General features: G+C 43.5%; 1 protein-coding gene across 11 annotated transcripts in view; it reads left to right on the top strand.

Moving 5' to 3' along the window:
- The first annotated feature begins 15,838 nt into the window (after nt 1-15,838).
- DOCK3 (dedicator of cytokinesis 3) overlaps nt 15,839-26,340 on the top strand; it is a 304,579-nt gene continuing 294,077 nt past the window's right edge. For all 11 annotated transcript variants that reach the window (XM_061397473.1, XM_061397477.1, XM_061397469.1 and 8 more), the window contains exon 1: nt 15,839-16,237. In XM_061397473.1, coding sequence (XP_061253457.1) covers nt 15,853-16,237 — 385 coding nt within the window. In that variant the 5' untranslated portion in view covers nt 15,839-15,852. The remainder of the gene's footprint in view (nt 16,238-26,340) is intronic.

Here is a 26,340-nt window from a genome sequence, read left to right as displayed (position 1 = left end):
CCCTCCAAGGATGGGAGTAGATCCTGGAGCAATGAAAAATCTACACAGGTGTGGTTCAGACATGGCTTTGAGAGCTGGAATGGATGAATAGATGGAATCTGAGAAAGTCAGAGCTGGAAAGTGCCTTATTACATTTAATCCCCATCTTATAAATGAGTAAATGTAGGCTCATAAGCCAGCCTTTCAACCTAGACTGCCCACCACGTGCAGCCTCCCTGTCTGCTAGCTACCTGCTTTCTAGGAGTGAGATTCTGAGTCCAATAGTCAAGGCCTGGCTTGGTCCTGATGAATGAATCAGATCACATACATACAGTGTGCTCCCAGGCCTGATTTATCCAACCCCGCCAGACCACATCCATGCTATATCTATATCCATACTATTTGATTTTCAAAAGGAATAGCATTGGGTCTATGATGGGGCTTTAATAACAGCCCATAGGTTTGCTTGCCACTGTTACAGTCAAACAAGTAGCTTCCAAAGTTTGATTCTTTGGTATAATTTATACAAAATAAAATCTTAAATGTAAAAGTAAATAATTTTACTTATGGTAATGTATATGTTTCCATGCTACTCTCTCAATCTTCCAATAAAAATGTTTTTAAAAATTAAATTATTTTAAACATGCGTATATACGCATGTAACCAGGATCCCAGTCAGGATAAAGAACATTTTCATCACCTCAGAAAGTCTCCAATAACCAACCCCTCATCACAGAATGCTGATCTGATTTCTATCATCACAGATAAATTCTAGACATTCATATCAATGAAGTTATACAGTATGGAAGTAGATAGCTTTTTTGTGTCTGGCTTCTTTTGCTTCATTTGAGATTCATGCATGTTTATGGAGTAGCAGCTCTTTCTTTTTTATTGTTCCTTTTTATTGCTGAAGAATATTCTATTTTACTAAGGTACCACAGTTTGGTGGTTATTTAATTCTGGTTTTTGGCTACTATGAGTAAAGCCGCTATGAATACTCAGGTACATGTCTTTGTAGGCACACATTCTTTCATTTCTTTTAGACTGAAATGGCTGCTAAATACCTAGTTAAGTCTCTGGACATACATTAAGTGTATGTTTAACTTTTTGAGAAACTACCAGATTTCAAAGTGGTTGTGTCATTTTACATTCACACTAGTAATTTACAAGACTTCCAGTTACTCCACGTCCCCATCAACATTTGGTATTATTGTTCTTTTTTATCTTAACTATTCTGATGGATATGGAGTATTATTTCATTGTAGTTTTAGTTTGCATTTTCCTGATGATTAATGATGTAGAGGACTTTTTCATGTGGTTACTGGCAATTGACATATCTGTTCAAGTCTGTAGCTTATTTTCAAGCTTTGGATTGTTTGTCTTTTTATTATTGAGTTTGGGGAGTTCTTTATATATTCTGGATATACATTCATTGTCAAAGGATATGAGTTAGGGAATGTTTTCTCCTACACCAGGGCTTACCTATTCATGTTCTTATGGTGCTTTTGATGGGAAGGTTTTCATTTTTTTTGAAATTCAATTTATCATTGTTTGCTCTTATGATTAGTGTTTTCTCTGACCTGAAATTTTTACTTATCCCAAAGTCACAGAGATATTCTTCAATTTTTTCCCCTCTTCTAGAATCTGTATAATTTTAGTTTTTGCATTTGGGACCATGTGCCATCTGTAATTGATTTCTGAATATGGCGAGAGCTCAGGATTGAGTTTTATATGTTTCCATATGGATATCTAGACAGCAGCATTCTTTTTTTTTTTTTTAAACTTTTGGCTGCACTGGGTCTTTGTTGCTGTGCACAGGCTTTCTCTAGCTGCGGTGGGTGGGGCTACTTTTCTTTGCGCCATGTGGATTTATCACTGTGGTGGCTTCTCTTGCTGCAGAGTGCAGGCTCTAGGCACATGGGCTTCAGTAGTTGCAGCTCTCAGGCTCCAGAGCACAGGCTCAGCGGTTGTGGTGCACAGGCTTAGTTGGCCCCACAGCTTGGCATGTAGAATATTCCCGGACCAGGAGTTGAACCAGTGTCCCCTGCACTGGCAGGTGGATTCTCAACCACTGAACCACGAGGGAAGTCCCAACAACAGCATTCTTGAAGAAAAATAAATATTTCTTACCATGGCACTCATCAAAAGCCACTTGCTTGCGTATAAATCTGGACTCTATTCTCCTTCATTGATTGTCTATGTATTTGCCAATACCATACTGTCTTGACTTTGCTCAGTCCATCAACATGGCATATCTTCCTATTTATTTAGGTTTTCTTTAATGCTTCTTAGCAATATCTTATCATCTTGAACATCTAGCATTATGTTAATTCCTACCTAGTATTTTTAGTTTTTGGATTCTATCGTAAGTAGAATTAAAAAGTATTTAATTTCCCAATAGTTTATTACTATTTTATGAGTAGTTTATAAAAATACAACTGATTTTTATATATTAACCTGTATTCTGTGACATTGTTAAATTTTCTCATTAGCTCTAGTAGTTTTTCACTTTCACAATAACGCTATCTGTGAATAACGAGAGCTTTACTTCTTTCTTTCCAATCTTTATGCCTTTATCTTTCTTGCCTGTACTCTGATTGGGATTTCTAATACAATGTAGAGTAGTGGTGAGGGCAGAGAAGGAGCGAGTGTGGCTGAGGCTTTGTTTCTTGGAAGGCCATTCTATTGACGCCATGCTGTGAGTTACACTTAAAAAAAATTCCTCTGGCTGCCTGGGAAGAATTGTAACAGCAAAAGGGGAAGCAGGGAGATTGATAAGGAGGCTGCAGAATTCCAAGTGAGAGAGGCGGGTCGTTTAGGCTGGAATGATGGGAGATCTGGGATGTATTTGGAGTTGCAGTCACAGAATTCACTGTGGGGGAAGGAGAGGGGAACCAAGGATGACGCTGGAGTATTGCCTTGAGCTGCTGGGGGGAATGGGGATGGAAAGGCTATCGACTGAGATGAGGAAATTGGGGCTGAGGGTGCAGCTTTGACCACTTTCTTTTTTATTTTTGTTGTGCTGGGTCTTTACGGCTGCGAGGGCTTTTTTCTAGCTGTGGAGAGTGGGGGTTACTCTCTACTTGTAGTGGCTTCTCTTGCTGTGGAGCAGAAGCTCTGGGGTGCATAGGCTTCAGTCGCTGTGGTTCCCGGGCGCTACAGGACAGGCTCAGTAGTGGTGGCACATGGGCTTAGTTGCTCCAGCACAGGCTCACTAGTTGTTGTGCATGGACTTAGGTGCTCCTTGTCTTGTGGGATCTTCCCCACCCAGGGATCAAATGTGAGTCTCCTGCATTGGCTCTAGTCTCTCAGTCATGTCCAACTCTTTGCATTCCCATGAACTGTAGCCCACCAGGCTGGAATTCTCCAGGCAAGAATACTGGAGCAGGTTGCCATTTCCTATTCCAAGGGATCTCCCCAACCCAGGGATTGAACCTGGGTCTCCAGGACTGCGGTCAAGGAAGCCTCTTGACCACTTTCATTTCCAAATACTGTTAGACTTTCAAGGTCTCAGGAGGGCAGCTGGAACGATGGAACTTGAGGCACAGCTTTTGGGTAACATCTTGATTTAGATGGACTCTAAAGCCACAAGACCAGACAAGAGAGGAGAGAACACAGAGAAGGATGAAAAGGAGACTTCATCCTGGAGTAGAGGGTAGGAAGACCTGAAGGAGCCAGGAAAGTAGATTGAGAGGGGACAGTGAGGTAGGATGAAAACCAGAAGAGTATAGTTATTTGGAAGTGTTCCCAGAAACGGACGGTCACTGTGTTGGATGCTGTTAAGCAAGAAAAATAGGAGGTTAGAGAAACACAAGATGTTCTGTTGCAGGCATCTTGGTGACCTCAACACAAGCATTAATATGGAGTAAGGGAGCTGAAAGCCCAGCTGGGGAGGTGGGAAATGTAGACATGGAAGCAGTGGCAGTGAGCACAGAGAAGGGAGTGGCAGCCTTTCTCCAAAGCACCTGGTGAGGAGCCTTGAGGGCTCTAGGCATTTTCTGAGAGACCAAAGCTCTCACTGGCCACATGAAAAGAGAAAAGTGAGCCCTGTGCTTTGGAAGTTACAGCCTGCGCCAGCTGATGTGGATGAGTAGATGAGACAGGCTGGGGAGAGAGGAAAGGATGAAATAGGCACAGGATCCATGCCCAGCACTGTCCCTGGCTTGATATCAGTCCAGCTTTAAGAAGTCCTCTATGCTCATCACCACGAGGCATGGGCTCCAAGGAAGGGGGGGAGGGTGGACTCATAGGGCAGCTCCATGTCCTTTTGTATGTTATTTTCCTGAGAAAGCTGCACTGGTTTATACAGGTTAGTTTGTCCTGAGAGCACCACATATGCATTGGGAAATTGCAGAAAAGAGGGAAAGGTTAACTTCTTGGTGTATTTGACTCTGGTTTGTTTCTGCATGCAATTGTTCTTACATAATTATAGCCATGCTGTGAGCAGAGTTTTGGGCCTGATTATTTTTCACTGAATGTTACATAATAGACATTCTCCATGTTGTTATATAGCTTTCGTTGTTGTTATCAGTTGCATAAAATTGTATGTGGGAATGCCCCGTGTTCAGTTAACTCATCCCCTACCAGTGGTCATTGGGGTTACTTCCAGTATTTAGAGACAGTCCTGCATTGGCTATCTATGTGTGTGGAGTTTTCCCTGGATCCATTTTTACAGAACTAACTTTTTTGGGGTTTGTGATACCCACTTGCCATATTGCTGGTGGGGAGTCAGCTACACCCACCCTGCTGAGAAAACACTACATGAGGCAGCCTACTCTCATATTCCTAACTGCCTGCACACTGTCATTTAAGATGTTTCTTTTTATTTGATGGGCCCAAGATGGGGTCTCATTCCAGCTCCAAGCTGTCTTTTGGGGAACCTCCCTGGTGGTCCAGTGGTTCCGATTTCACCTTTCTGCAGGGGTGCAGGTTCAATCCCTGGTTGGGGAACTAAGATCCCACATGCCTCGCGGCCAGAAAACAAAAAAAAACAGAAGCAATGTTGTAACTAATTCAATAAAGACTGTAAAAATGGCCCACATAAAAAAAAATCTTTAAAAAAAGCTGTCTTTCTTGAAGGTTATAGAAGATACTCATTTTCCTATATGTTCACTTACTGGTTCTTTTTGTCCTCATGGGAGGAAGCAGGTCTTATCAAGGGACCCACACCTGTACTTTTCCGAGTAGGCTCTCTGATTCCACCCTCCATGCCCTTCCACTGCCCTAACCAATTTTTACGGTCACATCTTTCCTCCTCAGGGTCTCATGTAGTTCCTGATGTCCAGTTTTCAGTGTCCCTCCCCAGGCCAGACCCACATCCCCACATCAGGGAACTGTGGAATAGTTACAGCAGTGTCTCAGCCTGCTGCACAGACTCTCCTCTGAGCCATCATCAACTCTGCCCTGGCTGCTTGCCCTGGACCTGGCAGAGTGTTTGGGAAACATGCCTTGACCAACTGACCAATCTAGTCTCTATTGACTGCTAGGAACTCTGTCATCTGCTTCCACTCACCTGCTGCCTGCCCCAAGGAGCTCTTGGGCTCCAGTCACCCTGGCCTTATTACTGCTTTCTGCCTGTCTTTGCTTCTCTGTTGCTCTGTGCCTGGGTTTGTGAAACCTCCGTCAAGAGTGCCCCTCTTTACGCCTGAGCCGTGTTCAGTCACTTTTGTCATCTGTGATCTTGCCTCCTCATCTGAGCCTTACCTGGATTTTTCTGGTCTACCAGGCCTCCTGTTTCGGAATGTCTATAGCGTATATAGTTTATAGGGGCTCTTTGAGAGGGTCTTCAGTAAGTCATCCCCTGTCCTCTATTCAGCTTTGGAAGAACTTGTGAAATAAAAACCCAGTTGGAGGCCAAAGCATCACCTTCTTCACTGATGAAGGCTGAGGGGGAAGAAGAAGCTTAGTGTGAGGACACAGGGGCTGGTGAACTAAGCCCAGAACTAGGCTCACCTCTTCCCGGTCCCCTAGTCTCACTTTCCCTGGGTGAGTGAGGACTGGGGTACCACAACCCATGGGGACCTGCATGTGGAAGGGAACATCGAAGAAAGTGAGAAATCCACCCTCCCCCACAGTCCACCCCCCTAATCGTGTCTTGAATTATTTTCTAGTCAATTTCAGGTGGCTCAGATGCTAAAGCGTCTGCCTACAATGTGGGAGACCCAGGTTCAATCCCTGGGTTGGGAAGATCTTCTGGAGAAGGAAATGGCAACCCACTCCAGTATTCTTGCCTGGCGAACCCCACGGACAGAGGAGCCTGGTAGGCTACAGTCCATGGGGTTGGAAAGAGTTGGACACAACTGAGCGACTTCACTTTCTTTCTTTGTTTCTTTACTTCCACTGTGAGCTCTAAAGCTCAGGTATGCATAACATCTCCTCATAGTGTCTTCAAGTGGATGAAGAGGACTTGCTTTAGCAAGCCCCTCCTTCTTCCTGTACACATGCCCCAGCTAAGTTAGAAATTCTGTTCTGAGGGCTTCATTTCTCTATCAATGCTGGCCTTGGTCGATGAAGACCCTATAGGAGTGAGTAGGGATGTAACCACTGTCATTAACTCAGGCCTCCTGAAGGCAGGCTTCCATGGGGGTGCAGGGCATGGGAGTGCAATTAGTCTTGGTGTCCTTGTAGTAGGAATCAGGAGACAGCCAAACAAGCAGTTGGGATGGTACAGACATGCTCCGTTTAACTCACGATTGTGCTGAGAACCTCCTTTGGGCCTTTCCTGGACCGAATGATGAATGACTGGGTCGTCCAAGGTCTGGAGGATTAATTATTTTTGGCTGGGCAGGGGATTCCGTGGACAGAGCCAGGTTACAGACCGTTGTTCCATTGGCTGCTGCTGCTTTCCAGAGGAATCTGAGCCCTCACACAATTTGGAGCCCACCTGGTAATGCTTGGATTCCAGAGCTGTGGGTGCACACACATCATTGCACCATGTAGCGTTAGAAAAAGATTTCTCTAAAAATAACTACCGAGGAATATTTAATTTGATAGCAAGACTGTGACTAATGCATGAAACAGAGAGAGTCTGTGTGACAAGACACAGTACAATAATGGGGAGAAATTCATGTTTGACCTTTCCACCAGTGCAAAATGAAACAGACCTGAGCCTTGGCAGCTGGGGCTCTAGGGGAAGTGGCTGTGAGCAAGGGGTATGATGGTCATGGAGGAAACTGATGGGATATGCAGTTTTCAGTAGTGTTGCATTATGGAAATAGCTCAAGGAAATCAATACCTTTTGGTGCTAAATAGCAGGAAGGGACTGGGGCTGAGCTAAGTGCTGGCTGGTGAGAGGTGGATCCAGGAGGCCAGCCCAGCTGGATGGGGTGACAGAACCAGTTCTTACAGGCTGGCTCGGAGGAGAAGTAGGTTCCCCAAACAGAAGGAGACCCAGTGTTTCTGGGAAGCAATCTGAGCTGATGGGATAGGAGCAACGTTACAATGTTGAGTGAACAATTACCTTCTGGTAGGCTGGATGCAGGTTCGATTCCTGGGTCGAGAAGATACCTGGAGGAGGAAATGGCAACCCACCCCCAGTATTCACGTCTGGGAAATCCCACAGATGGAGGAGCCTGGTGGGCTACAGTCCATGGGGTCTCAAAGACTCGGGCACGACTAAGTGACTAAATAGCAGGAGCAGGCTCTGTGTTGAAAGCCTCCTAGGCATTCTCCTCAGAAGAATGCCTGATATAGAAGCTGTTATTGTTTCCACTTGACAGAGAAGGAAACTGGGGTCACCCAGCTGGGAAGTGTCTGGAGCTGGGTGTGAAGCCAGAGCCTTCAAACTCTTATTTGCTGTTGCTTGGTCAATGACAACTTGAGAAAGCTCAAGGGCTGGCAGCAGCCTCAAGTGACAGGTTGGGGTCGGGGTTGGGGGAGGCTGAGTATGGGTGATGGTTTTGGCACGAGCCACCTGGTGACAAGTTCTTGTGAAAAATTGCCATGGCTCTTGGCATGGCAGGTTTCCGGGTCGGAGTCACTTCCACGATTGTTCCATAATTCATGACTGCATATTATAAATTCTGATCCATCACCTTCAGTGCTAATTGGAGAACAAAATAATCTACATTTCTTAGAGTTGTTTTTCCTCAGTGGTAAGAGGATGAGTACTGTTGCTGCTTCTTCGATCAGGGTCTTACACGTTCTGAGTACTCACTTAAGGTTTGTTCTCAGGAAAGAGTCCTTCTTTTTTTTTTTAAGTTAATTTATTTGTTTGACTACATTAGGTCTTAGTTAGGGAATGTGGAATATTTTCGTTGCGGCATTCAAACTCTTAGTTGCAGAATGTGGGATCTAGCTCCCTGCCCGGGCATCTAACCCAAGCCCCCTGCATTGGGAACTCAAAGTCTTAGACAATGGACTACCAGAGAAGTTCCACAGAGAGTTCTTTAGAGGTTTTTGTTGTCTTGGTGTTTTATTTTTGCATCCTCTTCTAAATGTTGGGCTTCCTAGGTGGTGCAGTTGGTAAAGAGTTTACCTGCCAATGCAGGAGATGCTGCTTCAGTCCCTGGGCTGGGAAGATTTCCTAGAGAAGAGAGTGGCAACCCACTCCAGTATTCTTACCTGGGAAGTCCCATGGATAGAGGAGCCTGCCAGGCTACAGTCCATGGGGTCTCAAAAGAGTCAGACACGACTGAGTGAGGACTCATTATGTTCTTCAAGAAAGAGATTAGCAGTGGTTCCTGATCAGATTCAGGGCCAGTTGCTTCTTGGCATGTTTGGTGATATTCTTGCCCTAACCCCTTGGCATGGGCAGATCTGGGGGATAAACCAAGAGTTGAGGTCACAGTTAACCAGTGGGCCCAGGACCCCTCCTAGACTCTGGGATGTGCTTTGTAGGAGGTAAGTTACTCTTCCTCTCTGAGCCTCAGGGATGAGGGCTAAGTCTCCACTCAGGTGTGAGAGAATCAAGGAACGGTTGACTCAAAGAGGGGAGGGCAGCCTGGAGTGGCCCTGGCTGGGGAGTGGTTCTGACCCATAGCCTGGCAATGGTTGGTGTCCCAGTGTCACGAGACCCGGTCAGGTCCCAAGACCTGGCCCTGCCTCCCACTCCAGCCACATCTCTCCCCATTCTCCACTTACTTGCTTGCTCACTCATTGCATCCTGGTCACACTGGCCTTTCCATTCTTCAGAGACGCTGAACTCCTTACCTGACCTGCCTCCCCAAATGCTGCTCCCTTTGCCTGGGGCACATTCTCCCCTTCTTTACTTGGCTGGTTTGTCTGCATTGTCAGGTTCCAGCTTTTTTTTTTTTTTTACTTTTGGCTGCGCTGAGTCTTTGTTGTTTCCGCTCTAGTTGCGGTGCACGGCCTTCCCATTGCGGTGGCTTCTCTTGTTAGGCCCCAGTTTAAACATCATTTCCTCCAGGAAGTCTTCCCAGACTTGTCAAACTAGGTCGGTTCCCTTGGTGAATGCTCCCTTTGTAAGTGTACTCTTGTCCTAGTACTCCTGTCTCTAATTAGAGATTTGCTTGTGTGGTAATTGGTTCAGGGTTTCTTCCCCCCAACTGAATGGTTAAACTCTGTGACGGGAAAGACTGAACAGCTGCCCTGGACCTGGTCCACAATAGGTGCTCAATAAATATTTGGTAGATGAATGATTAACATTTTCCATAAACTTCGAGGTAAAAAGTATGAGGAGCTGGTGAAAATGAAGCCTTCCCTTTCTCGCTCCAGCCCCACAGCAGCAGTTCAGAGATGGGGTAGGTGGTGCTACACCAAACAAACAGCCTGCGTTTCGCACTTAAGCGAAATGGTAAAGGCTTTGCAATTGGTTGCTTTTTATGTGTGGAGAAATTACCTCTGTCCTGATTTGCAATATCTGTGCTATTTTGGGCTGTTTTTCTCTTTTGGGCCTATTTGTATTGGAGCAATAATTTCACCCTTTGGCTACGCAGAGGCCCAATTAATATTACAAATATGGTCCCATAAAATTCACTTCTTGACATTAGAACGTTTTGTTGCTAATTACTCTCCAAGGTTTTTAATTTCAATTCCTCCTTGATGACTTAGTGCAGAATTCAAGGTCACAGTTATTTCCCCCAAAGGGAAAGGTGAGCTAAGTGATGCCGAGCCTCTACCACCTTGTTCCTCCTTCCAAGGGGTATCTTGTTTTTGATTCTATCTCTTTTTATTTTGCTAGCCAGAAGCAAACAGGAAACAAACAAAAACCATACTGGAACAAAGATTTACATTTCTTGGGGGAGGGGGAAAGCACTTATTCACTAATGCATTCATTCAAGCAATATTTACAGAGTACATACTATGTGTCAGATCCTGTTAAGCACTAAGGAAGCAGAAAAAGAAAAAGCCATTGTCTCTAGGTAGCTCATAGTCTTTATTTATTTATGGTTGCATTGTTGCAAGGGGTTTCTCTAGTTATGGCGCACAGGCTTCTCATTGGGGTCTCTTCTCTTGTTGTGGAGCCCAGGCTCTATGGTGGGTGGGCTTCAGTAGATGTGGCTCCCAGGCTCTAAAGCACAGGCTCAGTAGTTGTGGCGCATGGGCTTAGTTGCTCTGCAGCATGTGGGATCTTCCCAGACCAGGGATTGAACCCGTGTCCCCTGCATTGCAAGGCAGATCCTAAACCACTAGACCACCAGGGAAGTCCAGCTCAAAGTCCTGAATGGTCAGGATTAAGGTGCTGAAGTTGTGACACATCCCAAGGTGCTTCCCCTGGTGAGGCTTGATAGCTACAGCCCATCCAGGAGTGTCACATCAATTTCTGGTGGTTAAAATCAGGGAGGCTTTGGTCACTTCTCATTTGAAAGACCCTGGCTAACTGCAAGTAATCTGCATTTTAACGATATTTTGAATGGGTTGGTAAAATAGGAACAGATGGTTAAAGTTTGTCATTTTAGGGAAAAATAATGAAATATTGCACTGCTTAATCTGTCTCTTTTTCACACTCTTCCCTGTCCCCTCCCCACTGCAAAGATATTCAGATGCAACAAAATTTAAAGGAAAATACTAATAATATCTTTGTCACTTAGGTCTCTTCACCTGAAAGGACCCTAACTTTGTCAGCCATCTCTGTGTTAACCTACTCTGTTAGCCTTTTATTCTAGTGTTACCTCCCGAGAGAAGGTTTCCTAAAAGATGTTGCTTTGAAGGAGCATAAGGGTTGGTGGTGAAGTGAGACTAGCTTACCATGAAGGAAACCCGCTCTGTAGATGCTTTATTAACCAGAGCAGACCCATTCCTAGTTGAGCCCAGCAGGGGAGAGAGAAGTTGGATAACATGTATTCTGAGCCTCTTAGCCACCTGTCCCCGGGGTGCAGATGGCCATAAGCTGTAGCTGCAGCACCTCTTGACGAAGAGAAGGCAAACTGTCGCCACTCTCACCTGCACTTCGCTTGGGCTTGCCTCTCTACCTGCTGCATTTCTCTGAAGCTTTCCCATCATTCTGCTTGGACAGAGCACCAGATGAGCTCAGCTGCTGGGGGAGGGAAGTGAGTGCTTCTGGCACCATGGCCAAAATCTCTCTGGAGAATGAGCATCGTGTACCACTTGCCTTACTGCTTGCCGACTTCAGTTGCAAAAGCCTCCAGGATGCTCCTGGATAAACATCATTTTTGTGGCCACACATTGTTTTATGAGCTGAGTCATCAGACTGGCTGACTCCTTAAATACTGCTGTCTGATTCTCCAGGCAGCAGAAAATGAGGAGAGGAGATATGAAGTGTAGCTCCTTGAGTTTATAGAGGGCCAGTCTCATTCAGCAAAGATAACGAGGGGGGATCATCGTTACAGAATTTGCTTCTGTTAAACAGTGGTTGATTAACTTGAGTTCCACTTAAGACAAAAAGATGATACTGTCCACATTTATGTTACTACAAAATCTGTTTGGTTATGGGCTATTTTTAAATTTTTAAAAATCTTTTTATTTTGTGTTAGAATATAGCCGATTAACAAACAAGGTTGTGATAGTTTCAGATGAACAGCGAAGGGATTCAGCCATACATATACATGTATCCATTGTCCCCCAAACTCTCCTCCCATTCAGGCTGCCACTTAACGTTGAGCAGAGTTCCAAGTGATGTACAGTAGGAACTTGTTGGTTATCCATTTAAATATAACCTTGTGTACATGTCCATCCCAAACTCCCTAGCTATCCCTTCCCCCCATCCTTCCCTCCAGCAACAGTAAGTTCATTCTCTAAGTCTGTGAGTCTCTTTCTGTTTTGCAAGTAAGTTCATTTGTCTCATTTCTTTTTAGACTCCACATATAAGGGATGTCATATGGTATTTCTCCTTCTCTGTCTGACTTACTTCAGTCTGTATGACAATCTTTAGGTCCATCCATGTGGCTGCACATGGAATTATTTCATTCTTTTTAATGGCTGAGTAATGCTCCATTGTATATATGTACCACACCCTCTTTATCCATTGGTTTTAGGCTATTTTTAATAGTCACCAGTCTTAAAGAATATCCTGTTGAAAACTTGATTCCCTCTTCACTCATTTATTACAATGTGATTTATTATGAGGTAATCAGTTCGATCCGAAAGTAATAGTGATGTGTTAAGTCAAACTGTTTGAAAATTCTCCATTTCTCTCTATTTCTTAGATAAATTGCTCTGCCATGTTTATCTTCTGAATAGATACTCAGTAACATGTCTTGATGAATTTTTAATTAAAGCCAGTGTGCCTGTATCAGAGAAATTTACCCTAATTAACTCAAGTTTCTGAATTTGGAGATTTGTAACTCCCTGAAGTAAATTTCTCAGTTCTCTTTCCCTATCTACTTCATTACATTCCTTGAAAACATACAAGAGCATCCATCCAAGACTATATACCGAATTCCTGTTAGGTGGCAGGCACCATGTTAGTCTCTGTGTGGGGTAAAAATAAGTGAAGAGCAATCTTTACCACTGAAGGACACAAATGTTTGTCAATGTGTAAGGTGGACATATTTGATCTCTTGGAGGAGGGTGGGATGGGTAACGGCTACAGGAAAATTCCTTATGGAAGAGCAAAATCCCTTTTAGCCAGAGGCAGCTGGGGAAGTTTTCCTGGGGAAAGCAGTCCTTGGAGGGTGAGGAGGATCCATGAGTTTCAAGAGAGGAAAATACATAGGCTGAGGGATACTGTATACAAAGGTCCAATAAGAGCCAGGAAATAGTATATGGTTGTGTCTGGAGTTGGGATAGCCCCGAGAAGAGTTGGCCATGACTGAGCGACTTCACGTTCACTTTTCACCTTCATGCATTGGAGAAGGAAATGGCAACCCACTCCATTGTTCTTGCCTGGAGAATCCCATGGACGGAGAAGCCTGGTAGGCTGCAGTCCATGGGGTCGTACAGAGTTGGACACGACTGAAGCGACTTAGCAGCAGCAGCAGCAGGGACTTATAATTGGAGAAGGAAATGGCAACCCACTCCAGTGTTCTTGCCTATAGAATCCCAGGGACAGGGGAGCCTGGTGGGCTGCCGTCTATGGGGTCGCACAGAATCGGACATGACTGAAGCGACTTAGCAGCAGCAGCAGCAGGGACTCATATGAGAGCAGTTTCCTGGAGGTGACAGTGTCAGAAACCAGAACATAGGGGACTGAGAGTCAAATACATTGTGCTGAAATAAAGGGGTTCGGAATGGATAATTCTTCTCTGAAGTCAGGGCGAGAGAAAAGGACGCAAGAGGGAATAGGGGATGAGAGTACCAACAGGTGTTCCTGGGACCACAGAAAGAGCCTGTGGAGCACAAAGGGTGAAGATGGGGGACAGGGAGCAGCAATGGTACAGTGGTTTCCTGGTGGTCAGAACATATGGAAGAGTGTGTGGAAAGCAAGAGAGGGTGGGGCACTGAGGGGCCTGATTTTCAGAGGCAAGCTGGAAGTCGGTTCATATGCCAGAAGGGGTATGTTTGTGCAGGGTAAGAGTGGATTGAGAGCCTCCGTAGGTGAGTGGACTGAGAACCTGAGGAGAGGCTCAGAGCAGATGCTGTAGGTATAGGAGGGCAGGTGCATTGTCCTGCTAAATGCTGATTTTCCACAACCTGTGCTTTGCCCTTTTGCTTCAACTCAAGACAATGTGCTAAATTTAGTGCAAACAGCAAGACTGTAGGAGTCTGGGACTTATCAGATGCCCTCCCTCTCACCTTGGCTCCCTCTCTTCTCTGCCAATTGGGATTAAAGCCCTCCCACCCCTGAGCTGAACTGTGGAGACATGGATTGGAATTGTCTTTATATGGGGAAGTCATCATCTAGGATGGATTGAGACAGGGAGTAAGTGAACATTGGGAAAACTAGTTCTTAGGCTCCGAGATTATCATCACATATATCAGTCAATGGGAGTAGAACTACGGGATGAAATAAGAGCTCTTAAAAGGTTGTTCAGAGGGTCTGTGTAGCTTGGCACCTCTTGTTGGATAGCTCCCTGGAGAGAGCTTTGTGGGAATGGGGCTTCATTCTGTGGCAAACATCCAATGGTGGCCACTGGGCAGGGGTCTAGCTCTCTGGAAGAGAAAGCAACATAAGTGAGGATATGTCTTTTAGTATGTTCTCGGGTCAAAATGTATCAAGCTATTAAGAAACTCAGTCATTTACAGAACATTTTTCAGGGGGCAGGAGTGGGCAGCCTTCATTGGTGGGAGGTGGGGTGTATAGGTGAGCAGATGGGAGTCTGTGGCAAGATCCAGGTGAGCACAATCAGGCCTGGGAGGAGTTATGAATCATAAAGAATATGGTGAATGAAGAATCAACAAGATCTGTTGATAACCAAGATATTCTTGTATTAGCCTCACTTCCTATTCAACATGTGTGTGTCAGGTGCTGGGCTGCATCATGATGAACCAGAAAAGTAACTGTAGCCTGGAGTTTGCCTTTTGGGAGCTGACAGTCTTCCAGGAAAAGTAAGACACAAAGGCACACAGCTTGAATCCCAGACAAAAGAAGGATCCAGTCTGCTAGCTGCAGGATCAGGGAAGGTTTTTCTGGAGGTGATGCCTTGGACTGGCTTTTGAAGAGTCGGAGTGCTCAGGAGTGACAGTGGGGGGTGACACCAGGGTTTTGACTTGGTGGTGCTGGTGACAGAAATGTACGGATCTGCTGTCATTAGGGCTAAGAACACTGTGCGATCCAGATGCAGATGGAAAGGAGAAGTCCTGCAGTTGCCAAGACCTTCCTGGTCTTTGATGAGCCACTGATCTAGGGTCACGAAGTGATATCTGCAGACCTAAGAGTGAATGGATTCTTAGGGAGGAGAGAAAGGAGGAAAGTGTCAGAACCAAACCAGAAACTCAGGATGGCCTGTAAGACAGAGACCTAGGAGCAGCAGAGGCGGTGCCCAGTGCAGGAACAACCACCCCTTATCCCCCACCCCCACGCCCCCAACGAACAAGTGCTTCCTTACTAGGAAGGGTGCAGTGATTGTTCTGACCCCAAACATCTACCACACAGGCCAACTCAGGGTGACAAGAACGAAGGAGGAGTCCCAGAGTCCAAAGAGCGAGGGCCATGAGTGTGCCCGACTTCGTTCACCCACGGCGACCCCGCCCTGCGGGACCAGGGATCTTTTAGGGATGGGGTCGTGACGGGGCTGTGGATGGCAGCTGAATGGGTCTTAAAGCGGTATTATTCCCTCTTCCTTGCTCTCTCCTCTCCACTTGCGATCTCTGGGTGCAGGAGGAATTGGACCTCGAAGCCCGTGGGGGCCCGAGGGCATCCCACCTGTCCAGCCCCGCCTCCTTCGGAGCTTGAGGCCACCCAGGGCTTTAGGCCTGCCTGAGAGCCAGTCCTGACCCCGCCGGGCCGTCCAATCGCCTCTCGCGGATTTCCCTCCGCTGGCGCGCGGCGGCGCCGGCGCGTGGGGGCTCGCGCGCGGGCTCGGGCGGCGCGAGCCCGGGCGGCGCGAGCCCCCGCGCGCCGGGGAGCGGCGCATGCGCGGGCATCCTGCGAGCCCGCTGAGGCGAGCCGAACCGCGGCGGCGCCGGGAGCCGAGCAGCGAAGCTGTGAGGGACGAAGCGGCGGCGCGAGAGCAGCGGGGACGGACAGGTGGCGAGCCCTCACCCGCGTCGACCAGGACTGCCGGGCCGCCCGCGGAGCCTCACGGTCCAGACGTGGCGGCGGCGGCATCCCGGACGGCCTGTGAGGGATGCGCCGCCCACTGCCCCGCGCCGCCTGACCTCCCCCGCCTCGGCTCGCGGTGCGCCACAGCCGGGCCCGCGGCCGTCCCCGCCGCGCTGTCGCCCGGTCGCCGCGCCCGCGGGGCCGCGCCCGGCCCGGCCATGTGGACCCCCACAGAGGAAGAGAAATACGGCGTAGGTAGGTGAGGCTCTGGCCTGGTCGCTGCGGGGGTTCGGGGGACGCGCCCGTGTTCTCGGCCTCGTGCGGGCCCCGCCTCGACTCGCGCCCGCGCGCCCCCCGCCGCGGCCCGCAGGCTGCGCGGCCTCGGCGCGAGGTGTGCGCGGGGTGGGGGCGGCGCGGGCGCGAGGCGCGGGGGTGGGAGCGGGTCTCTAGGCGCGCGGAGGGCGGCAGGGGGCGCTGGCAGCGCAGCCTCGGCAGGTGCGGCCGGCGGGAGGGGCGGGCAGGGCCCCGGCGGCCGCCCGAGGCTTCTGGTGCGGGGCACGGGGCAGTTTTACCCAAGAAGCCAGTTTCTGAGAATCTGTTTTCTCTGCTCTCGAACCTCAGTTTTAATGAGTTTCTGATCCTGAGTTGATGAGCCGGATGACTGTTTATTTTTGGACTCAACCTTAAGGGAAAAAAAAAGGGATAAAATACGTTGACATCATTTTCTCTATTCAGAATTTTGCAGACATTTGACTGGAAATGTTTGATCCGTTTTACTTTGTTTTGCCTTCAATATTAGAAAGAGTAATTACGTTACAATAGGAAGTGTTCTTGCACATGCCCCAGTGTTTAGTGTATATTATAGTCATGGTTTTGTTAGGAAACAGATGAATCTGTTTTTAGATGAGACCGTTATTCCTCTTAAAATCTCCTTTTAAAAAATCTGTTACAAGTGTTAAACTCCAGAAGCTAAATAATTCTTACAGTGTTGAATTATTTTGAAAAGAATATTCAATAATTTAAGGGCTTGAACATTAGTTTTACAGTGTGTTTTGTGGTGATTATGCAAGAGAGTTCAGCCACATTGCATTATTGTAAGTCACCTGTCATCTTATTCAGTTAGATAGAAAAATGAGTGTACAGGTTTTTCCCCCTGAAGTTTTAATGGAAAATTTTAGATGGTGAAATCTGTCTGAAGGTAGACTTTTGTTTCCCATATTTTCTGCAGCTCAATGAAGGTTTAGTTCACAGTTCACTACAAAGTAACTTTTAAACTGTCAGTTGTAACAAACGTCTAGGAATCCCATCAGGCAAATTATGTAGAAATTGAATTATTTAAATTTAAGGACCTGCAGAGAGATCTGTGCTGGTAGAAAATCTTGTTTTGAAAGGCAACTTTCTGAAGTTTTTAATCTGTTATGCTCTAAGGGCACAATGGGACTTCCCTGGTGGCTCAGTGGTAAAGAATCTACCTGCCAGTGTGGGAGACATGGGTTTAACCCCTGGGTCAGGAAGATTCCCTGGAGAAGGAAATGGCAACTGACACCGCTATTCTTGCTTGGGAAATCCCACTGACAGAGGAGCCTGGTGGGTTACAGTTCATGGGGTCGCAAGAGTCAGACCCAACTTAGCGACTAAATGACAAGTGCATGTTGATACAGGCTAGGATGGAAGTGTTGAAAGGAGCCCTAGTGCTAGAGTCTGTTGAGATGGGATTGGGAAATGATGTGAAAGCTAGGATTCACCTCTGGGAACGTTTTATCCTTTCTCTTGGAGCATTCCCTAAATACTAAATATATTCTGTGACATGAAGAGTTGGTGGTGTATCTTTCCCATAATTTGCTCTCAGACCTGCTTAATTAGAAAAACAAGTAATTGATGTGAAAGTGATCAACTGTCCACTGGCAGCTAAGTAATAATTTCTTTCCTTCTGGGTAGGAACCTCTGAGTAGCAGAGTTGGCAGATTTCTGAGTCCTGGATTCTCTTTACTGGTGTTGTGGGCAAGTTATTTAACATCATTTTCTTTCTTTTTTTTTTTTAAACATCATTTTCTTAATGTGTAAGTTGGGGATAATATTTACCTACAGGATTGTGAAAACCAAATGAGAGCCTACCAAGTGCTTAATAAATGTTAATTTCTTCTTTTCCCCTTAGTACAGTACTTAGAGTAATAACTGCACTAGGCATATCCTCAGGTGTGTGGGTTCTGAGATGGAGACAGTGCAAGGTCATCAAGATAGGCGTATGTGAATCTCAAAGCACTATGATTTGGTGTGTGATTTACTCAGGAAGATGGGAGGAAATTTCTGCATTTCTGGGACTGTGGGTTTAGCTTTAGAAAAATTTTTCCCTGTGGAGGGGCACAGCATTGGGCACAGGATAGGACTTAAATGCTTCTTAAATGAGAGAGAGAGTTATTCTGAAGACATTAGCAATTGTAATTTCGTGTAGTTTATTTGTCCTTTCTGCCAAAGAAACTCCCTTCCTATTTCTCTCATAGCTTTCTTCTACTATCTCTTCCTCAGCTGTGGTCTGCCTGTGTGAATTGTTCAAAACCCAGAATACATTTTTTTTCATAGGCATATTAGAGTTACACTTCTTTGCCGTTTCATAAAAGCTAGTTCAGTCTATAAAGTAGCCTAAACATTATACTTATAGTGAGAAAAACAGTCAATTAAAAATGGAGTGTTAGCTGAATTGTTTAATTGCTAGCCTGAAAATCTGTTATCATTAATTCCTATGAGAAAATGTTTTGCATTTCAACTTTGATTTTTACGAGCAGATTGGCGCACACATTTCTATCTCTGCTTGCTAATCCACAATTCTTATAGCAAGGAGGGAGAACTTAGACATTCTTCCCACCAATCTGGATAAGTTGCTTAGATGTTGGTGAGGAAAGGAGTCCTCTGTTGCAGCAGGGCCGAGGAGTCTCTCCCACTGCAGCTGTTCATCTGTATTTGACCTCGATAAGATTTTTGAGATTCTGTAGCAATACCTTAATGCCTTTAAAATCTTTTATGATATACAAATTCTGTACAGGTTGTGACATTTTCAAATTATTTGATTTATTCACTAGGGACTAAGTGATGTCTGAATTTCTCTTTTCCATTGTAATGTTCTGTGATTGAGTTTAGAGGGAGGGGCGGACACTACTCTTTTTTTTTTTCCCCCACGAGAGTTAAAGATGTTTATCAGTTTTCACAATAAATAGCCAGACAAAAACGATCATTACAGTTACAAATAATTACATGCAGTTTGGGGGGTTAAGTAGAGTCATGTGGCAAGTGGAAGTGCATCCATGCATATGTTTTCATCTGCCCAGTCTATGTCTTTTGGTTGGTGCATTTAAGTTTGGTGCATTTACAGTTAAGGTAATTATCCATATGTATGATCCTATTACCGTTTTCTTAATTGTTTTGAGTTTATTTTGTGTAGGTCTTTTCCTTCTCTTGTGTTTCCTACCGAGAGAAGTTTCTTTATCATTTATTGTGAAGGTGATTTGGTGGTGTTGAATTCTCATAACTCTTGCTCGTCTGGGAAGCTTTTGGTTTCTCCGTCAAATCTGAATGAGAGTCTTGCTGGGTAGAGTATTCTTGGCTGTAGTTTCTTCCCTTTCATCACTTTAAGTATATTGTGCCATTCCCTTCTGGCTTGCAGAAGAAACTATCCTTTTTTGAAGATCAGTGATGGGCTGGTCAGTGCTGGGGGTGGCAGTCCTAAGGTTGTTTTCATTATACAGATGATGAAACTGGATCTCAGAGATTGTTAGTCCTTTTTGTCCTTCAGCAGTTGAATATTCCTGTTAATTTTCTTCTGGTCAGTGGGTAATGTTTTGTCATATACTTGACCTTTTACTGCCATTCTCTAGTATTACAAGGAGCTGTTCTTTACTGAACCCTTGTAACCTGTGTTCTGACTCCTTAGGTCTCTCTCTCCCTTTTAGGGATTCTCTGCTTTCCAGTTCTGTTGCCATAAATAACTTGGAAAGCCTTGCATCTTTCCATTCTTAATTTTACCTTTTCAGGAAGCTTTGTATTCTAAAGTGCATTAGGTGAGAAAAAAATCCAACCATTTTTGTGAAACACCTGTCTTTTCCCATGTTGATTGCACCCAAACTACCAAGTATAGAAACCAGAGAGCAAGCAAATACTTTTCTCACCCTTTAACAGCAGCAGCAGCAGTAAACACCACCAATAGATGAAATAAGAGTTTGTAATTAAACTCCTAAAATAGAATAGCAGGTTTGAGTATATGTGATTTAGTTTGGCCACTAAGTGGAAGCTGCATCATAAGTCGTCTTTTTTATTCTACTGCATGAGGTAAATTTTGTAATGATTTAAGAGTGATTACTGCTTATTCTTTTTTAATCCCCACTTAGCAGTCTATGAAAAAAAATTTCCTCATTACTGACCAGAATACCACTATTTTAGTTTTGTGATGTCATAATTATTTCTTTTCTTATTTAAAAACAATGCATATTTTCTGCCTGATTTTTACCTGATTTCCTTCTGGTTTGATTTTCCCCAGATAGAAGAAAAAAATAAACTTAAAAAAAGCCCTGAATCTTAAAAAGAAATTTAACTTCTAATAAGCCTGTGGTGTAGAGGCATGTGAAGGTAGGAAGGGACTGGGTCTATGAAACCAGATCTGAAAGAACCAGTGTTCCCAGAATCTCACTAAGTCTGCTGGTAAATGGACGCAACCCTGAAACAGTGGGCGGGCATGGGCTCTTCGGTTACTTGCCTTGTCAGGGAATCCTGTCCTTTGAAGCCTCAGAAAGGGCCCCGTACCTCTCAGAGGTAAAGCATCCATCAGAGGTAGAGAAGATGTCACATACCCAGGACTTAATTTTGTTCTGGAAAGTGGGGATGTGCTTGATGTTTTATGGTCAGGAGTTTAGTGTTTATAGGGAAACTTCCATGTCATGATCCTGCTTGAGCCTGACACCATAATATCACCTGTCCCCACTTTTTTTTAAACAGATGAGAAAGAAACCTCAGCAGAAAGAAATTGAGTGACTGACTAAAGATACTTAAGCCAATGAAGTGCAGATTTGAGATTTGAACCTAGGACTTTGGGATTCTGATCCATAGCTGCTTTTGTTATACCATGTTATCTCTGAAAAGAATTTGTCAGCAGTGTGTGTCTCTGGCTCAGAAAATAAAGGCTTCCAAACTTAAATTGGATAGTTATATTTAAGAACATTTATTTCTATACTAGGCATTTTTATAAGACTGCATAGTATTTATTGTTCTGCTTCTGGATATAATGATTTGCATTGCTGATGGAACAGATTCAAGGCTTGACAATTCAGCAGGCAGGTTTTTAACAGCCCTGAGGAGTATGTTGGGTACTATTACCCTCCTTTTTAAAAAACTTTGTATTTTATATTGGAGCACAGTTAATTAGCAATGTTGTGTTAGTTTCAGGTGTACAACAAAGTGATTCAGTTGTACATACTTTTTCAAATTCTTTCCCCCATTAGATTGTTACAGAATATTGAGTACAGTTCCCTATGCTCTAAGTAGGTCCTTGTTGGGTTATCCATTTTAAGAATAGCAGTGTGTTTAAAAATACATGTCAATCTCAAACTTCCCGACTATCCCTCTGCATCACCTCCCCCTGCTAACCATAAGTTCCTTCTCTAAGTCTGTGAGTCTGTTTCTGTTTTGTAAATAAGTTCATTTGTATTATTTTTTAAGACTCTCCATATAAATGATATCATATGATATTTTCCTTTCTCTGTCTGACTTCACCCAGTATGACAACCTCTAGGTGCATCCATATTGCTGCAGATGGAATGATTTTATTCTTTTTAATGGCCGAGTAATATTCCATGGTATGTGTGTATCACATCCTTTTATCCATTCTTCTGTCAGTGAACATTTAAGTTGTTTCCATATCTTGGCTGTTGTAAACAGTGCTGCAGTGAAGGTTGGGATGCGTTTATCTTTTCAGACCATGTTTTTCTCTGGGTATATGCCCAGGAGTAACTACTGTTCTCTTTTTAAAGAGGCATTTTTAGTAGAGAAGAAAATCGTTGATTTCAGCAAATGTTTATTGAGTGCCTCCTTAAATCAAGATGGCTTTGTTTTGATCTGCCATTCTGTAAGCAGGAAATAATCAGCAGGAAATTATCAACATTTTAACAGAAAAGTCAATATGGAACAATATTTTATAGACTATACAAATGTTACGGATAATTTTATCATGCAGTGTTATGAGAGAATGTGCTTTAGAAATAAAAAGCTTAATTGTAAATGACACCATTTTCTGTCATTTTTAGACACATTCTGAAGCATGATGTCTCAAAAGAATGGTCATTGAAGTTGAAAGTACTTTTTATTCATGCCATACTTTTACACTGGTGCTGAATTTCAGTTTTTAATGGTTTGTATTATGAATCTTTTTTGAATTATTGCATCTTTATTCTTGATGAGAAGAATGATCTGAGTTTATTCTCAGTGTGTAAGCATTATTGGATATGCTATATTAGGACTTTAATTGCAATGTTATACTTTTACCATAATGAACAAATCTGTTTATTATGATTATGCTCTAAAGACTCTTACATACCCCCTCTTGACAGATTTTGTATAGAAAAGCAAGATTTTTTTTTTCCACATAAAGGTTCTGGGAACTTTAAAATTTTTTTCAGAAGTACATTGCCAAATTATTTTAGCTGTGGCCCAAGTACCTGAGTTGACTTGCTATATCACACATTAGGACATTCTAGTAAAAATAATGACTATGTTGGGAACTGTCATTCAGAAACTTTCTGTTTTTCCACTTATCTACAATGGGAGTAAAACCCCAACCTCCTGCTTCCATCTGTTTCTCCCTTTCTTTTCAGAACTCATTCATGAGCTGTTGTCGATTGATGAATGAGAACAAAAATTGATGGAAGAACTACTGTATGATAAATGAAGAACTTTATATTACAGACTTAGTATAGTACTTTGACTTTTCTTCAAATATATCTCATGACAGTGCCCTCACCACTTTTTGAGATGGCCCATTTTATTGTTAGCTGTGATGAGAACATTCTTCCTTGTTGAATAGACTCCTTGTAATTTCTTATAAGTTGTGTTCTGTGTCTACGTATAAATAACTTCCGTCTTAGCCCTTCAGTTATTCATAAAATTTTAGAATTGTGAGGCATCTTAAAGATGATCTGGTTTAAGGCTCCAGGGATGGTGAATAAGACCAGTGGCTAAGTGTTTGCTGTGTGCCTAGCACTTGCATGTTACGGCTCAGATTTGATTTTTCAGCTGCATTTGCTGACTTGCTTGTACTTTACACTTTAGCCAAACTGAACTTTCCCCAAGTTCTTCTGTCTGGACTTAATTATACCATTGCTGCCATGTGCCAGTACGATCTGTGCCACCTGTTAAACCCTTCTTGTTAATTGCTGCTTCATGTCTTTGTTCATTTTATTCTTTCTACGTGCGGTACCTCCTCCCAACCCCATCTTCGTCTCAGATTCTTTCCTATCTGTTACGGCTCTGTCATATATTACTGTCTTTGTACATCTTTTTCTAGACCCTGGACCATACCCCTGTCTTTCTCCAATCAGGTAGACTTTATTCAAGTTCTGTGATACTTCATATCTTGTAGTGATATATTTAACTGATCCTCTTCCATAAGATTAATGTCCTTCTAACTTTTGACTATGATCTACAATAAACATTTAAAATATTACCTCTTATGTGTATATGTTTACACTATACACACACATGAAAAAGTTAGAAGTTTCATGAGATAGTACTTTGTAGAGTGTACTCTGGTGTTTCTGTTCGTTTCTATTTCCATTAAAAAACATGGGTGGCAACTCAGTTGATATTGTGACCCACATTTAAAAACTCTGCTTTAGGCTGTAAACTCTTAAAAGTAGGGATTGTGCTGGGACTTCTGGCAGTCCATTGGTTAAGACTGTGCTTCCAGTGCATTTCATGGGGCACGGGTTTGATCCCTGGTCGGGACTCTTAAGAGCTAGCCTGGTGTGGTAAAAAAAAAAAAAAGAGATTGTGGCTTATTTACAATTGACTCTTGAATAATGCAGGGGATTGGGGGCAACCTCTCATAAGGTCAAAAATCTGTGTTCTATTTCTGTCTCAAGGACAAAGGAGTTGGTAAATGACTCACCCTAGGGCAAGAAGCTGAAACAATTTGGATAGAATCAGAACTTCAACCCTGGTTCCTTTGATTCCACATATTGTGATCTCTAATTAAATACAAATTTCCCCACACATTTAGTTGAGTTAGAGATCTGTAAAATGAAAATACAAGTACTGTATTTACTGAAAAAATTCGCATATAAATGGACCTGCACAGTTTAAGCCTGTGTGTCACAGGGTTAACTGTTTCTTTGTGTTCTTGACAGATATTACTCAGTTCCAGGCATGTAGAAGGTTTCATACATGTATTTGTAGGATTGAATTGGATGTTTTTTGTTAATGTGGTATAAAACCTGATATTTGGAGACTTTTCATCTCCAAATATCTAATTTCATCTAATTTCATCACACTAATTACTCATATTGGTTTCATAACAGCTAAGTTCTAGATTTTATTTCATATGAACTGAAGTCAAGCTAGATCTCTTGCATCCTGAACGTGTGCTATTGATAATAGACATGAATGTAAAACTTTAGTTTCATTTAAAAAAGATTTTACATTTATTTTCGTTACATTTCATTAAGGGAGAGCATATATGGCTCCTCCCGTTGGTCCTAAGTTGAGGAGTAGGTTCCCTGTATTTGGCTTATTAGTACAACTTGTCAAGTCTTTTTTGTAGCTTGGGTTTGTCATCCCACCTGTTATTTCCTTGAACTTTTTTACCTACGCAACTGATAAACCTGCTTTTTGACCTTTTCCAAGTGAGCTGATAAAAATGTTGAACAGAATAGGGAAAAAAAATTTATTACCTAGAGGGAAGTGTCCAGTTTATAAAGGACTAGATTCTGCTTTGTTGTGTTTTGAGTGCACATTATTTGGGTGACTTATGGAACATTTCTTGACAGTGCCAGCCGTGCCTGTGCCACCTGTGAACCTGAGAGTGTTTGGGGTTGGGTGGGCTCCTGGCCAGAGCGGGGTTTATGGCCTCGGACGAAGGGTGCTGCTAAGAGGTCTGTGTGGCCTTTCTTTTCAGTGTGGGAAATGACGAAGATACATTAGCATTAAAAAGACCCGAAGTCTGTTTCCATCTTCACGAACTGGAGGAAGGGAGGCACCAAGCCTTTCTTAAGTTTGTTTCTGTTTGCTTTCCACATAACCGACACCTTAGATACGCTGGACAACTCACGCTTTTCCAGACAAACCTAACACTTTGCTACCTTTGTCACTTTGCTCAGTTCTTATAATATGACAAGAATGCAGCGACTGCCTTTCTCTGCCTGAGGAATGCCACCTTAAAAAACTGAAATGTCACCTCTTCTTTGAGGCCTTCCCCAGCTCTGCCCAGTAATAAGCACTGCTTCTTGCTCCTGCAGCAGTTAGTACCAACCTCTAGTTATGGCACTTATCCCTTTAGATCATGCTTAATTGCATCTCTTTGCCTGGAGGGATTGAGCTTCTCAAGGACAAGGAATTTTGTCTTCATGTTTTGTAACCCCAGGACCTAGCACATAGTGAGGGATCAATAAATGCTTAATTAGGAGCCCAATTTAGTGAAGAGTTTTATTTTGCTTTGTTGATCCTGATAGTATTTTAAAAGGCAGGCTGTAAGTCTCATAATATTTACTATTAGAAATTGGTGACATCATGAATACAATTTTTTTTTTCTCAGCTTTTCTCTTTCTTGAACCTATTAGGAAGGTTTACTGCCTGTGGCTGAGTTTAGATGACTGATTTTTGGGTGGAAGCCTGTAGGATTCCAGTGTGAATCCATCTCACCTAGAGTTTCACAGTTATCATGGCAGTGATTCAGAAAACTTGTAGCAGATAATTGGGATGCAGTTTGAACTAACTGCAACAATATGTCTTTCATCTGACACCTTTGGGGAAGCTGTGTGTTAGATGAGTGACTTTTCCTGTAAACTAAAGGTTAAACCTTTAAAAATACCAAGAAAAGATTTTTGTTGGAGTTTAATATAAATAATATGTTTTGTTCTGCCCTGTATTGTGAATTCAATATGTTGAATACATTTGAGGTTTTTTTTTTTTCTATAACATTTCCGCTCTGATTACATAAGATACAGGTTCATTATAGACATGCCAGTAAATACAGAAAAATACACAAAAAAGAAAATAAGGGTGATATCTTACTTTTAAGATACGATTTATTTTTCAGACATAACCCCTCAAAACATGCTGGAATATCTTTCCAGTCTTTTTTTCTGATGCAGGCATTTAAAATA

The sequence above is a fragment of the Bos javanicus genome, chromosome 22 (assembly GCF_032452875.1).
Source record: "Bos javanicus breed banteng chromosome 22, ARS-OSU_banteng_1.0, whole genome shotgun sequence".
NCBI lineage: Eukaryota > Metazoa > Chordata > Mammalia > Artiodactyla > Bovidae > Bos > Bos javanicus.
This window is presented reverse-complemented; position numbering and strand designations above follow the sequence as displayed.